This window comes from Stenella coeruleoalba (assembly GCF_951394435.1).
Source record: "Stenella coeruleoalba genome assembly, chromosome: 1".
NCBI classification, from domain to species: Eukaryota; Metazoa; Chordata; class Mammalia; order Artiodactyla; family Delphinidae; genus Stenella; species Stenella coeruleoalba.
In genome coordinates this window covers 119,211,481-119,227,551 of record NC_137169.1, presented here as the reverse complement: position 1 = coordinate 119,227,551, position 16,071 = coordinate 119,211,481, and the positions used below count along the sequence as shown (strand labels likewise).

General features: G+C 40.6%; 1 protein-coding gene across 4 annotated transcripts in view; it reads right to left on the bottom strand.

The window, feature by feature from the left end:
• The window catches only part of PBX1 (PBX homeobox 1), a 316,793-nt gene extending 301,612 nt beyond the window's left edge, over positions 1-15,181 (bottom strand). For all 4 annotated transcript variants that reach the window (XM_079904779.1, XM_079904781.1, XM_079904778.1 and 1 more), the window contains exons 1-2: positions 14,488-15,181; positions 11,144-11,217 (exon numbers count right to left, since the gene is read on the bottom strand). In XM_079904779.1, coding sequence (XP_079760905.1) covers positions 11,144-11,217; positions 14,488-14,678 — 265 coding nt within the window. In that variant the 5' untranslated portion in view covers positions 14,679-15,181. The remainder of the gene's footprint in view (positions 1-11,143; positions 11,218-14,487) is intronic.
• Between the last annotated feature and the right edge of the window lie 890 nt (positions 15,182-16,071).

Sequence of the window (16,071 nt, the reverse complement as noted above, 5' to 3'; positions counted from 1 at the left end):
GGCGGCCCGCGCCAGGGGTTCGGAGGCTCGAGGCCGGCTCTGCGCTGGGCGGCGGCTCCCCGCCAGTGCGCGCAGCCCCGCGGGGCGCAGAGGAGGCCCCCGGGCCCGGCCGGGAACGCGAAGGCGGCGGGCGCTGATACCCCTGCATCAGCATCAGCCCCGTGGTGAGGTCACCAGCTTTCAAGGAGGCTTCGCAGCTCCCCCAGAGCCCACTCCTCTGAAAGGCTAATTGTGCGCGCTGCTGCAGCAAGACCCAGGCGCCCGTCTACCCAGGCCCAGCTCAGAGCATTACAATCCTGTCTGAAAGGGGCCTCTGCTTAGCACGAGGCCATGTGGCCGGCCACCCCGCTCCTCCAAGGTTTCTTAGCATTTTCTTAAGTTCCCAAAGTTTTATTTCGTAATGCATCCCCTTAAACTCCTTCCCGACGACTCCGATTTCTCTTTCCCACCTGATCTAAGCAAACAGGCTCTCTCATCTCATGCGTTTTCTGGTTGTTTTCTCCTTTCCCCTTTGATTAGCCTCAGGACGAAGCTGCTTTAATTTATTCCTCACACGATCTAGTTACTTCTCCGGCCTTCAGACTCCGTGCTGCGCGCAGCATCACCACCCACCCACGCATTTCCCACGCAAGGGGTTAGGGATTACAAGCACCCTAGTAAGGAGGCCACACAAAGGAAAGCGGTGCATGTGTTGCCCGCGCTTTGTTTTTAAACGTTTATTAATGTAAGCAGGGTGCACGGCCCTAGAGTCTCTGCATGCAAATTCTGTAGAGAGGAATTAACGTCTACACACTCGTATCCACAGAGAGCCTTTCAGAATAGATGTAGGCTGGGCTCGTCATCAGGGTCTCTGAGAGGCTCTCTTTGTTAGGGACAAAATATAAATGCAAACTTTCAATTCTATTAACAATGGTAATTATAAGGAGGATTCTCTTACAGTGACAAGACTTGGGCTCAAATCACCTAAAGCCCTCAGAAAAATGACTGACTGACAGCTATCTCTCAGCCCTACCAGCACAGGCCACTAGGTAAATGTATTCCTTTGACCTACTAGCAGATTCAACCCTGTCTCAAAGCAGGACAAATAGATGGAACTTTCTTCTCACACTTACCGAACCACACTTTCTTAAGGAAAGTCAAACATCTTTCTAGGTATCCTCACTTTGTTTCCAGAAGCCCCACTGACAGGTAGGTGGGAAACAGACATTATTTTAGTATTTCAGCTGAGGCACACTGTACAAGCAACTGTCCACAATTCTATGGTGAAAATCAAACCCAAGTTTCCTGACTTCCTGCGCTGCACCATATGAACTTGGCAAACGTATCCTGCACTTCCAAGCCTGCAACCATATATCTTTGTATTTCCCAAAAGCAATTTTCAGTCTAGAATCCAATAGCTACAAATAGATAGGACACAAAAGAAACATAATTTGCATTCAGTCATGGAGTCAACAAGGTGGATTAAACTGGGACTGGCCTCCAGCTGGCCTTGTAAATGTGATACTGAATGCTTCAATTAAAAAAAAAAAAAAAAAAAAAAACACTATTTTTTTTTCCTCCCGGTTTGCCTTCTCCAGCTCAACTTGAATGATGGAGGCAGCTTTAACACCACCATAACCAGTTTTACATGGCTGTCTAGAAAAGATAGAAGGAGTCAGAGGATAAATCAGGAGTGCCATGACAATGAAAAAAGAATCGTGTTTCATAAATGCTTCACCTGCTTTCAGTGCTATGTATCCAGGCCTTGGAGGAGACTATGTTGGGGTTCATGATCCATGAAACGTGGGGTCAGATTAGTGGCTCTTTAGAGTGGCCCATTCCATGGATGTAGAAACCCGAGACCAAGAGGTTAAACGGCATTCTCAAAATAACATAGTAACTTGGAGGCAGGCGGTGTTAGGCTTTAGAACTCTTGATTTGGGGTCCAGCAAACACAGAATTCTCTGTTCTTTTTCCATTGTATCCTAGCCGTACAAAAACAAGGTGGCTGCTTCCACCACCCATTCTATTTTAGGGAACATTTCAGATTTTGTTAGGGATAAGGTATCAAACCATAAAATGAGGAGTTAAGGAAAGAAAAAAAGTAAAAACACAGAAGAAGGTAAAGGGGAAACACCTCATCCTGGCTCCCAGTAGTGGGATATTCCCTGCCAGAAAGCAATGCCTTAGATAAGCTTTATTCTGGAACATGGCTATCCATCAGGAACCAATTTCAATTGTTGCAGAACTACCAGATCAAGTCTGAGTAGGGAACAATCAAGTTTCACACTCTTCCTTAGAGTGCGAAAATTATGCCAAAAAGAGAACAAAACAAAGATTTATGCCAGGACAACCATTCTACGGCTATGCTCTTCAATATGGAGAACAGTAGCCCCATGTGGCTATCGGGCACTTGAAGTATGGCTAGTCCAAATGGAAGACGTGCTGTAAATGTAAAATACACAACTGATTTCAAAGCCTTAGTACAAAAAGAAATGTAAAATATCTTATTAATAATTTTTATGTTGACCATATGTTGAAATATTTTAGATATATTTGGATTTAAATAAAATGTGTTATTAAAATTCATTTCACCTGTTTCTTTTTACTTTTTTTCCCCGATGGGTTACTAGAAAATTTAAAACGTTAAATTTAGAATGACATGTGTTCACTGCACAGCACTGTTCTATGGGATTCTCTCCCTAGAACTCTAGGATTGAAGGAAGGAGGCGCAGGAATGTTGGGGTAACTTCTGCTGAGCTTTGCCCCTGACTTTTTTCCCCTCTCATATTGAAAACCATTTAAAGCATTTAAAAGCAGGGTCAGGAAGCATCTCACTGAGCCCCTAAAACTCCTGGCCAGAGCTGGTAGAAAACCGAACCTGAATAGACGGGGTCAAACTAATGAGACCAGTGGTAGACAGCCACGTGGTTTCAGAACAATAACAGTAGTTGCCATGTATTGAGCATACTCATGGAACTATGTGCTTTATATTGGCTAGTCCTTCAACAAGCCTACATTGTATTATCTTTACTGTACAAATGAGGAAATTGAACCTCTGTTAAATCAACTTACGTTACACAAGTGAGGATTTGAATCCAGATTGGTTTGACTCAGAGACCATGCTCTTTCTAGCATACTAGATTGCTATTCAAAAAAACTGTCTGATCTTTTTGGCAAAGGTCTTCTTCTCTGGGAACCTGACACCCGAAATTCTAGCAGTAGAGATTCATTCCTTTGACTTACTTTTTTTTCTTCTCTAAAATGCAGATAGCTCTGAGAGAGGTTTCACATAAATCCTGATCATGCACACTTCAAGTCAAATAAATGTATCAAAATATTTTTTCTTAGAAAAAATATTTTTCTTCTTAATCAAAAGAAGAAAAATACTTTTCTTCTTAATCAAAGAAGAAAAATAATACAGTGCACCCTTACACATGGAGGAGAAGAAAGATCAGTGATTGAAGAAAAAGGCTGAAAAATAATGCTGAGAGCGACGAAGACCAAATTTAGTGTTATTTACAATAAAACTTAAGAATACACCTACTACAGCTACTCTGGAAAACAGTTTGGCAGTTCCTCAAAATGCTAAGCATAGAGTTACCATATGATCTAACATTCCACTCCTAGGTATATATATATCCAGAGAAATAAAAACATGTCCACATAAAACTGTTATGCAAATGTTCAGAGCAGCAACAACATATGAAAACAACCTAAATGTCCATCAACTGATTAACGGATAAACAAAATGTGGTATATCCATACAATAGAATATTATTTGGCTATAAAAAGGAATGAAGTATCAGTAGACGCTACAGCACAGTGAAACTTAAACACATTATGCTAAGTGAAAGAAGCTGGTAATAAACCAGATATTATATGATTCCATTTATGTGAAACGTCCAGAATAGGTAAATTCATACAGACAAGAGATCAGTGATTAGTAGGGGCTATGCAAAAGGAGAAATACAAACTGACCAGCAATGAGTACAGGGTTGTTTGTGGGAGGTGATAAAAATATTCTAAATTCAGGTTGTGGGGATGGTTGCACAGTTTTGTGAATACACTAACACCACTGAACTGTATACTTTAAATGGGCGAATTTCATGGTATATCAAATATATCTCAAGAAAGCTGTTAAAGAAAAGAAAAAAAAAACTACTAGTATCAAGGTTGTTATTATGACTGATATAACATTTTCCCTAAAGGAAGAACACATGAAGAAGACAGGAAGAGATCAGGTTGCCCTAAACTCACTTTATGTTACTCTTCCTGCTTTGAAACTTTGAGTTGAATGGATGGGCCTATGTGTTTTCAAAGGGAAAATATTTTTAACTATGATTACATAATATCTCCAGTTGCTGATGCTAAGAAAACACCATCACTAAAAATGCCATTCTAGCTTTTCAGGAGGTTGTTGTCCAGTGTGTAGATAATTAAAAACCTCTGTCTTTGCTCTTACCCATTCTTTTTTTCCCCTCTTCTTCCAACCTCGACCAGCCTTTTGGCCAGATATAACTCATTCTCACTTTAAGAGAATGGCAAGAGAAACATAAGAAAACAAATCTTAAATTCAGCACTATTTTTCCTTTTTCAGCATAGAATCACAGAGTCTTGGAATTGGCTTGGTCTTTTGGGACCATCTGGTGCAAGCCTCTCTTTTTCATATAAGAAAACAGGGCCAGAAATAATAAAAGCTAACAGTTATGGACTGTTTACTCTATGCCAGGCACTGTAATTTACATGTATTACCTCATTTAATCCTCACAACAGCCCTCTAAAATATGTACCATTATTACCTTTATTTTACAGGTGAAAAAATGAGGCACAGAGAAGTTTAGTAAATTTAATTAGGTCACACAGCTGAAAGATAGGAGATCGGGATACAAACCCAGGTGGTCCAGCTTCAGACACCAAACCTTTAACCACTACTGTTATAGTTTCTCCTAAAAGTACTTAAGCTATCCGCCTGCCATCTTATAACTACTTAGTGGTAGGTCCAGAACTAGTACAGGTATGAGGGACTCACCCCAGTTTCCACTTATTGACAGAATGACAATGGGAGATATAGTTGAAACCAGGACCTAAACCAAAAAGGATGAATTTTTCCACCCATTGCAATCTTGATTTCCACCAATAATTGAGAGATTGAAACAGAGCCGTCAGAGGTAAGAAGACCTTCCGGGAAGTCACTACTGACCTTATTCTGCCATGAAGGGAGATAGGTTTTATAATCCTATGACAGTCTATACCCACACTTTTTTTTTTTTTTTTTTAATTCTGGAAATCACTCTGCCAAGTTCTGAGAAGTGATATCACTAAGATGTAGATGAGGCAAAAGATTCAACCAGAGGACTCTCCTGATGAGACATACTGACTATCTCACTACTTAATTATATATTCGTAGAAAAAGTTAACACAATGACAAACTATGAAATGGAATAGAATAGGAGTCTTGAGATAATTTACTGTAGAAAATACAGCATCTCTTATCTATATCACTCAGGGAGCTCAGAGCACTTTGAAAACAACTCATTAATTCTCTGCTGATTTTATTTATCAGTTACTACATTCCCTAACCCTCACCACACCATCACAGGTAAGGGGCAGGAGTAGAGCCAGAATTATTATATTCCTCTAACCCAGGCTAAAACGGCCACGCAAATGGCCAGGGTGCTGCCAGGGGCATATAGAAAATGAGTAAGAGCTGTCTTTGGGAGCTGCACCTAGGACACTGCCTCAATCATGTGACATTTCGGGCAAATTTTTTAATGAAAAGAAAAGGTAAAAAGTATGCTTAGAATCACTACAACAAGTTCCAACCATAACAGCATCCATCTCACAAAGGTTTGAAACCAAAGTTAACCAATGCTAAGTTTTCCTAAGGCATGCCTGTAAACTACGCCTCAAGAGAAGCCAGGGTTATGCTTTAAATTAAAATTAAAATGCTTTCTTATTTAAATATGTTCAATATCTGGGTTTGGGATTGGTTGCTTGCTTGGGGGTAAATTTTGTAATTTTGCCAACAACAAGCAAAAGTTTATGGATGTCAGCAGAACGGAGAAGCACGTGAAGAGAGGCATGTGAGAGAGGCCTGGCACCAGCAGTGAGCTAGATGCGCCAGCAGGCAATGCCCGCCTCCACCCAGACTGCAGCCTGCCACCCACCTGGGGACCCACACCCTCGCTCCTTCCAGCCCGCAACACCCCACAGGGCCTAAGTCACAAGTTTCCCCTGCGTTTCCCCACTCATAAATCCTCTTCCAGCTTCCTCAGTTTCACTTAAATCTTTTTCATTCCCAATCCTCACAGACATCCTATTGTTAGAAGAAATGACACCAAATTTCCAAAGACCTCACTCTGGTGGGTCTGACCAAGCTGTTCTTTGCATCCTCCTCTCTACCTCTCAGGTGCCAGAATTGGTCCAAATCCACTTCTAAAAGTGGATGACACAAAATCGACTGAAGAGAAGGGACTCTTCTCATCATAAGCTCACATTGTGTCTGCCACGGAGCCGTATTATTGTAGGTCTATCGCTTCTAACCAGATTATAATAAATAGTACGGGGTCTAATCACCTGACTTCTGCCTAGCACATCGCTGTACCTGAAACAGAGGTTCAAGTAAAACTGATCAAGTAACTCCCCTTCATTTGCTCCCCTTCTCTCTCTCTGTCCCTTCCACAAAAAAAAAAAAACAAAAAACAAATACTTGAATTCTCTCATCAGCAAGAAAAAGTTTTTGCATTTGCCTGCTAGAGATGAACTTCTATGAAAAGTCACTCCTGCCACGTCAACCCTAAAAGGAATCTGATCAGAGGCAGCTCTAAATTGTCTGAAGTTATTTCACTCCACACTCCTGTTCTCTGTTCAAGGCCTAATCCCATCAGAATTATTTCCCTGAAATATATAGCTTCCTTCCACGGTGTCCCCTCCACCTACATACACACACACACACACACACACACATACACATGTACACACGTGTGTGCACACAGACAAATTATTCTCTAATGCTATAAAAAGACGACGATTAGGAATCCCATAATGTAATTGCTATACTAAAAAGAAGTAGCAGGCGAAAATAATAAGGAAGGGTGAAAAAAGGTGAAATACAGCAGTAGACTTCAGGAAAAAAAAACTACAGTCTGTGATGGGGGTGTTAATTGAACCCAGAGAAAAAAGAAAAGAGAGAGAACAAAGGCATGTTAAGAAAGCAAAAAATAATTTTTTTAACCTCCTTCAGTGATTTGATAACTTCACTGTAGATAATATGCAGAGGAAAATTGGCTGAAAAGTGCCATATATAGCTATTATGTTCTAAAAGTAAAAACTATTCACAACAATTACAGCTATTCGTTACTATCTATAAATAGTCTTCTTAGTAAACGGCACCCAAAATTTTTTGTGTGTTTTCCTCATTTTTAAACCTGCATGATTTTTGACACAGAAATTTTTAAAAATCAAGAAACATTTAAAAATATAGTTAAAGGGGCTTCCCTGGTGGTGCAGTGGTTGAGAGTCCGCCTGCTGATGCAGGGGACACGGGTTCGTGCCCCGGCCTGGGAAGATCCCACATGCCGCGGAGCGGCTGGGCCCGTGAGCCATGGCCGCTGAGCCTGCGCGTCCGGAGCCTGTGCGCCGCAACGGGAGAGACCGCAACAGTGAGAGGCCCGCGTACCGCAAAAAAAAAAAAAAAAAAAAAAAAAATATATATATATATATATATACACATATATATAGAGAGAGAGAGAGAGAGAGAGTTAAGGTCTTTTTAAGAAATGCAGTATGTTTGAATTTTTCTTCTCCTTCTCTTCCATCCTATCAACCCCACTACCACTACCTCTACACATATGCAAAACCCAGCCTATTGCTAATATGTCAGAAGACAAGGAAGGTTCTTAAGAAACAAAAGAAAATGAGATATTAAATGGTCCAAAACTCTCTATGAAATCTCTATGTTCCCAGAAGGAACAAGCAGATAAAAGCCACTTCTGAAATACACTTGCTGGAGGTCTTGACAGGGCTTTCTTGCTGTTGAGATCTACTGCCTGAGAATTTTGCAGGCATTCCTTGTTCTTAGCATTTATTAAAAAAAGCAAAAAGTTACCAAAATAAAAACTTACCTACATTCTCAACAAGAAAACACTAGGGTTCTCTTTTTTTTTTTTTTTTCCTGAATATCCCCACAGTAATTTTTGACTAAATACCTATCAATCAACTGTAATCTAGACGGTGCTGCCTACTTTGGGTGTTACGCGTGTGCGTTTCTTTAAAGTTCCAAAAGGTTGGTAAGACAATCTTAGCTAGTTTCCCTACTAATTTCTGAGTTTTCCAATGAAAGTCCTTCACAAAATCAAAAAAGCAAAAGCAGCCAAGGAATGCAATCACCAGGCTTCCTTTCAGGGTCCTGCCTTCCTTGTAAAGACCTAGGTAAGCCCACTGAGCGAGCTCCGTGTGAGAATACAAACAAACAAACAGAGCCCACCCTAAATCAAGTAACCTCCACAATGCTTAAGACGGAAGCTCAAAAATACTCATTCAATGTGAGGGGCTTGAAAGTAACAATAGGAAAAGTCCCAAAACAATGAAGAAATGTATGTGAACTGATCATCCAAGTGATCTTTTCACTAGCTCTGTATCAAGAGGGGGAAAAAAAAGAGCTCCTACAACTTTACAGACACTATGTGTCTCAGACACGTCAACCGTATGTAAGATTTGTGGGCTCGTAGAAAGAGGGTGAGGCCGATCCTGAGTAAGTCATCGTGCTTTAGAATCAGAGTCCTTTTCAACACACCGCAGTTGTCTCCTACCTATAACACCGAACACTCAACATTCCAGGAGAGGTTTCTTCCTTCCCCTTAATCCTTCCAATACACAAGTTGAGGAATAAGGAGAAAGGACTTTTTTTCTTTCTCTTTTTTCTCTTTTTCTTTTATTTTTTTTACTTTCACCCATGGGTGCTCTCTCAATCCAAAACTCTGTGTGTATGTGTGTGTGTGTGTGTGTGTGTGTGTGTGTGTGTTTATTTCCCTCTTAACACGGGGCCAATGATCCTTATCATTTTCAATTTACAGTACTCAATGAACAATTTTTTAAATATATTATTTGAGAGACAACACACAAAACCGTGATTTAGATTTTTAAAAATCTCCAAATGTTAATGTCATTCAATAACAGAAAATCTTATAAACAAAATATATAATCCAACAATTATACCTTTAGAGTATTATTTTGACCTTCCTATCACCATAGTTTAGGCAATATTCATGTAAGGAGCAAACTCTTGAACCCACACCAGAACCAGATCTCCATTCACACCCACCCACTTTGATCTACTGCCTCAGTAGGTTTTAATTAGAAGACTAGAATTAAACACCTTGGCCACAATATACATTTAAGTGCCCTGATGGGCTTCCTTTCAATAAAAGTCTGATAAAGTGTCTTTAAAATAGAGTCTCTTTGGCCTGGATTATCAAATATGCCTTTAGAGCTTGGTTCTACATTTTATGAAGCAAGATTAGCAGGAACGCATACCTGATTAGTAACAAATTTCAACAGACCAAATATTCCAAGTAAATAAGCAACAGAGAAAAAAGAAAATGAGAAGGAAGGAAAAAAAAGAAGAGAAAGAAATATATACACACTTAGGTTTCCTGCTCCGGGTTAATAGAAAAAAAAAAAAAACTAGAAAGTGTGACAAACTGAAAAAGCCCTTTCGATATTTGTATACACAATCCATACATTTCTTAAAAGGTGTCTCACAGCTAAAATAATGCAATTCACAGCTTTGCAATAAGGTTAGGCTTTGGCAAGGCAACCCGGAAGACTTAAAGATCTAAACATCACTGCTCAGGTGCTTTGTCTGGGATATCATGCACAACACAAATAACATTCAACAAAGGAACTGCTTACTAATTTTCCATACATTTCAAGACCCGAGTAATTACATATTTGATCAATGGTCACATCTTGAAACTATTTATTTTTAAAAGAGAAACACAGAGAGGACTCGAGAAGAAAGCCGCCCTGTGTGCCCTCACTCCCCCCGCTTCCTTTTTTTATGTGTAACTATCAATGTATATCAGCCGGGCATGCAATCATATTTATTGTCACTTTCATTCATGTCATGCCCTTGCTTATATGGTTTAGATATGAATTATTGACTGTTACACTCCTTGTTGTAATAAATAAATAAATAAATAAATAGGATGTCAGGTACTTTGCACTGCTCTACAGCGAGCGAGCAAGCAAGTCAGGGGCCAGCAGAAGCTCCCGCTTTATATAACCACCCCTCGTTCCTCATCTTTATGCCCTGGTTTCAGATTGCCTTCTCAACTCTTTCTTTTTACAGGGGAGAGACTCACCCACCTTGGAAAATTAAGGATTAAAATAAACAAACAAGAGGATGTTGCTAAATGTCCTTCCCAGAGCATCTGTTGTTTAAGAACACCTCTGATTGATGACTGCTATTTTTTAATTGTTGCTTTAAATTTTAAATGCCCTCCTGGGATGTGTTATAAGTGTGTTAGTCCATGATATGAGGTCTAGAAAGTAGAAAAACAACAGAATGAGTGAGCTCGTGGCATTCTATTCTCCTAAACCCAGTGATTCTCCCAGCTATAAAATCACAGGGCACTCAGATACCGATAACCTGATGTTGTGTGACGCTTTCCACAAAGATATTTGACAACACTCTGTCGAGAATCTCTAGTTTGCTGCTTCGTGTAATTACAAGAAAAAAAGGAAAGGAAACTTTAAACACTTAAACATCCCGGTGCCCAACTCCAAAAAAATTAAGTGTTTTAAAGATGGACCAAAATATATTCCTTCAGGAAACAGACTTTTACTTTCATATTTTTCCCCCAAAGGCACATCATTCTATAAATTTCCCTTCATAACCTCTATTTCAGCCTCAATTTCAAGGAGGCCGGGAAGAGAGTTAAGGCAAATAAACCAGTAATGCCTGGTAATAACTGTCAAAGAAACTTGGTGCTTTCTTTTACAGGAAGCAGGGCTACTAGGACTTCCTACTGGAATATGCGATCAATCTTGAGAGTACTTCTATTCTGAAATTTTAATATTTAAATAATGGGTTCCTGATTGCCGGTTAAGTGGTCAATTGGCCAAAGAAAATGCTTAAATGTTGGAATCTCATTCCTACCTGTTTTTTCTTTGATTTCACACAACACATTAAACAAGGCAGGCTTCATTCTGTGGCAGTTTAAAGCATGTTTTCTGCAAGAAAGAAACAACAGAATAGCTTAGGTGGACTCTAGAGATCAAGCTGCTCCTAATGCACAGGGGGAAGAAAATTTGAACATTTAGCCAAAATTATAGACCAAGCATAACTCTGTGGCATGCTTCAATTGCTTTATGACTTAATAAACAGAGTCCCGCCATAGAAAAAGAACTAATGTTAATTAGCAGGGAGAGAGTAGGGATTTAACTACAGAACAGAACTAATCTCAATTACGCCCATTTAGGAAGAGTTTTGGGCTTGTTTGTTTGTTTGTTTTTTTTAAATAAGTAGTTTAATCCAAGTGGAAGTCTTAAACCAATAATCCTATCCAGGGCAATGAATACACGGCAGAGTCGAATGCATGGGTTAACAGTTTTGTATAATCTATGCAATCACCACAGCCTAGGAGCTGTCTGCTTCTCGGTCCGTGTGTGTTTTCAAATTTAATTCATCCATGTGTTCGAATTCATTCCGCAGATGCCCCTGTATTCTCATAAACACAAGATGCTTGAAAGGTCTTCTGAGTAGAACTGTCAATTTATAAAATTTCAGTCCCCAAGTTAAAGAGTATGGAAATGCATTGCCAGGGGGCAAACATACCCATATGGGGAATAAATTCATTTCTCTGTGTTCACATTATGTCGCTTGTGCACACACTGCTTATTTGCAGGTGTTGAAATTCAATTATTTACAATTAGGACCTTGCACCCACTGGGGGAAAAATAAATACAATTCTGCCTTTTAGATTAGTGATTTACCTGGTTCTTCTGTGTGCTTGTATTCAGAATGCACTTGAAGACCAAAACAATACCTTTCCCTTTATTATACTCTGGAAGCACTTAGCAGAAGGATATTGTTTTGGAAACAAAATACTGATCATATCAGCTATTAGTTAAGGGAATTCTGTTGACTAACTAAAATGAATGTGTAAAGATAAATGGGAACCTCTGGCACTCAAGACACATGCAGTTCTTTTTAAATCCCTTTCAAAGTTAAAAAATAGACACATCCTCATGAACGGAAACCATGAACCATGCTCTATATACTGTACATCAGAGGAGTCATAAACTCAAAATTCAAAAGTATCAAAATAAACATACACATTGTGTCTAAAACAGGAATGGTTCCCTATGTAAATAATAAATGTACATGATGAAGATCTGACTAGGGAAAGGAAACACCCGATTAAAATATTTGCTCAGTTACATTGTTTAACCAAGAAGAAAAGCTTAGTGGCGATTTAGTTCTCTTGTGGGATGTGCAAAAAGGTGAAAAAAACTTCAATGTATCAAAGACTTCTTTCTGGGCCTTTTAAAAGAGTTTTCATTAATTGTATTCTTATATAAAGGCCCAAATGCAAAAACAAACAACAACAAAAAATTCCACACGGCTTTGCAGAAATATTGCATTGCCACAGCACATCAGTGGGGTTAGAGAGAGAGAACAGAAAATGTCACTATCCCAAAATTGTGTCTGATCTCTCAACATCTAGGCCATTAAAAGGAGGAACCCGCCAAGCCACGGCTGTCCTCAGTTGTACAAAAAGGAGTGGGACTAAATATCAGAAAAGTGGTGAGTTTCCAGTCTTACCGGCCCCTTCAGCTACATAAACTTGTTATTAAAGCAGTTTATTGGTATGTCTGAGTTTATTTTCCTGGAACAATGTAATGGAGAAATCTGTTCCAATTCCAAAAGAGACTGCCAGTGGGAAATCTTCCTCTTAGCCTACCTATTAGCTTTTCTCTGGATAATAAAATTCAAAAAGGGCACCGATTAATTTTTGAAAACTTTCCCCTATTTAAAAAAAATTTAGCATAGTTCCAGTCTTTGAAACTTCCCAAGTTTTCAAGCACCCATAAACCTCAGGACTGTTGAGTTTACATGTTGCATGCGCTTACAGCTAAAATAAGAGTGTAATTCACAACATCCATGTTTTTAACTGCTCCTCATTTTCTAAACTCAAATTCCTATCTCCCTTAGACAAAAATACATATAATGATGTCTTCTCCATATAACTAAGTCTTGTGAGGTACAGGAATTGTGTATATATGATTAAAAAGGCCAACTGCTTCTGAGATTTAACAAAGCTGGGTAATTGTAAAGACATATGTGGTCATTAGATTTTTTAAATTCTTCCTTTCGAGATCGGCCTTGGGCAAGCAGTTGGTGGGCTGCTATTTAGTTAGTGTTTTATTTTGAAAAGAGAATTTACTGTAAAATCCTAGAGTGGAGAATTATATACCTGGTAGTGGATTAAGTTGAGAAGCTACACAGCTTCTTTATTATGCTTCCTTAATGAAGATCTTCCTATCCTATAGGATTGAAATACATAAAATACACACTTGCCTTCATTTCTATTTTAGTAGCATCTAAGTGGTCCTGAAAGAAGCATGGGAAAAAGAGCATGCTTGATTTCCCCCCCCCACCCCTTTTTAAAGGACCATACATTCTGTACTACGGAAGGTTAGTAAACCCACTCAAATTAAGAGACAATAAAGTTACACTACATATCTGAGCCTCTTAAACCTACCAAATATGTTTAAAAGCAAAAGTATCTCTTCTTTCTTTACATCAGCTTTTCTTGAAACAGAATTAAATAAATGCAAAATATTTTCTGGATAGCTGACAACTACTGACAAAGAATTACCTTGCCTTTTTTTTTTTAATAGGGAGATAAAGGGGAAAAGATAAAAATTAATTTTGGAGGAGTAGTCCAGAAAGAAAATCCAAAGTCTCTAATTCAGGGAAGGGGTCAACTAAATTTGCAAATAAAGTGTTCATGGGACATTTTATTTTGTAATGTTACGGAGTCCTTCAACAAGAAGTCATGTAATGCTGTTCAAAACTTGACAATTCTGCTCTCTCTGATACTTTTTTAAAGCAGTAAAAAGTGCCGAGGGCCGCTTTTGGATCAGTTGGCAATATTTTCGGCGTGCCTGAGTGTTTGTCTGGATATATATGAAGACCTCTATATTCACACACACTCACACACACATACACACACACACACACTATATATATATATATATATATATATATATGAAAATATATATATACACAGCCATATCACGGCATGGGAGATTACACTTTCGATAACAACGCTCCTTCAAATTTTACTCCTCCGCCATATAGTTGCTCGTCAAAATGGGCAAAGAAATAACATTTAAAAAGAAAGCGCTGTGGTGATTCGGTTCCCATTGTTTCCCCCAGCGAGAGGGAGAAAAACAAAAAACCCCAAGAAAGGAAAAGAAAAGCCTCCATCTCACCTGGCCTGCGCCTCATCCAAACTCTGGTCTGTGATGGTCATAATTTGCTGTAAAATGTCTCCAATGTCCTGCTTCCTCCCGCCCTCCCCCTCGGTCCCTCCGGCCCCATCCTGCAAGTGCTGGGACAGGCCGGGGTGTCCGGCCATCCCGACCCCAGCATGGGAATGCATCAGCCTGGGCTGCTCGTCCATCTCCAAAGGCAACGGCAGCCCCCGGCTCTTCCTCTTCTGCTCCTCGGCTCGGCTCCTGGGAAGCACCAAGGCTTTTTATCCTTCAAGCTGTCTTCAAATCCTTTTCAGGATAAACAGGGAAGGGGGGGAAAAAGAAGACCAAAAGAAAAAGAAAAAAAAAATCCCTTTGCCTCTTTAGAGGATGGTGGGAGGATGGGGAGTGGGGAGGGGGAGGGGGGCGTGAAGGGGTTGCGGGGTGAGGGTGGGGATAAGGGCTGGTGGGGAAGGGTGTTGACTCCAAAAAGCAAGAAAAATAAACCACCTTCCCACTTGACGAAAAGAAATCAGAGCTGGCTTTTGGTTTTTCAGTCCGGTATCCTTTGCAAGGCAGAAATGGGCTCCCGGCGCTTATATCTGTGGCTTAATCCTTTTGCAAATATGCATTGATCGGGAGAAAGGAGAGGAAGGCAGGGGGATTGCAATGCAAACTTTCCCCCCCACCCCCCGCTGCCCCCCACCCCCACTCCGGGCCAGAGTGATCTCAAAGGGGGTGGGCTGTTGCAAAAGCCAGATCTCCCCCAGCCGCGGCGGCAAGGCAGAGCACAGGCTCTCTCCTCCACCGTGTCTCTGCAAACTCCAGCAGCCCCGTCAGCCTCCTGCTTTTGTTTAGCTCAGGCTCAGGACTCCAGAAACATACACAGAAAAACCACAGCCTGAGAGGAGGAGGAGGACGAGAAGGAGGAGGAGGACGAGAAGGAGGAGAGGGGAGGGGGCAGAGGAAAGGGAGGAGGGGGCGGGGAAGCCGGGAGGCGGGGAAGGGAAGGAGGGAGGAGGGCACCCGGAGCCCCGCCCCCCTTCCCTGATTGGCCATCGGAGAAAAGACGGGCCCCCTCTTCCCCCTGCTTTCCTCCCAGCGCCTCCTCCTCGGTCTCCTTCGGCTCCTCCTCGCCCGGCGCCCTGTCAATCAGAGTTCAGAGGTGGGCCGGGAAGGAAGGCGAGCTGCTACCAAGTCTCCAGTCCTTAAAGGTGCAATGATACCGAAGCGCCAGCTCGGTTAGTCAGTTCCCACTTTTCCTGCCTGCCTCACTTGGGTTCTGTCCTTGAGAAAAATGTGGCTCCACTTAAAAGCAAACGTATAAAATTAACACGAAAGAACAAGGACGGTGTGGGTCGCCCCCTCAACTCGGGTTTTTCTTCTGCTGTAACGTTGCCATTTAAAACTTGATCCTTTTAAATCGTTAGAGCTCAGGGAAACTGTTGAGAGCGAAAGTTTGTCAGCACGAAGTTGTTATGAAACAATCGAGCTGTTAATATAATTAATAATGATCTCTAATAAATGGCATATGTAAAAAATAGATTTTAAAAAACAATCACAATAGAGCTAAAAGTAATACTGAACTGTGACATTTTGGTT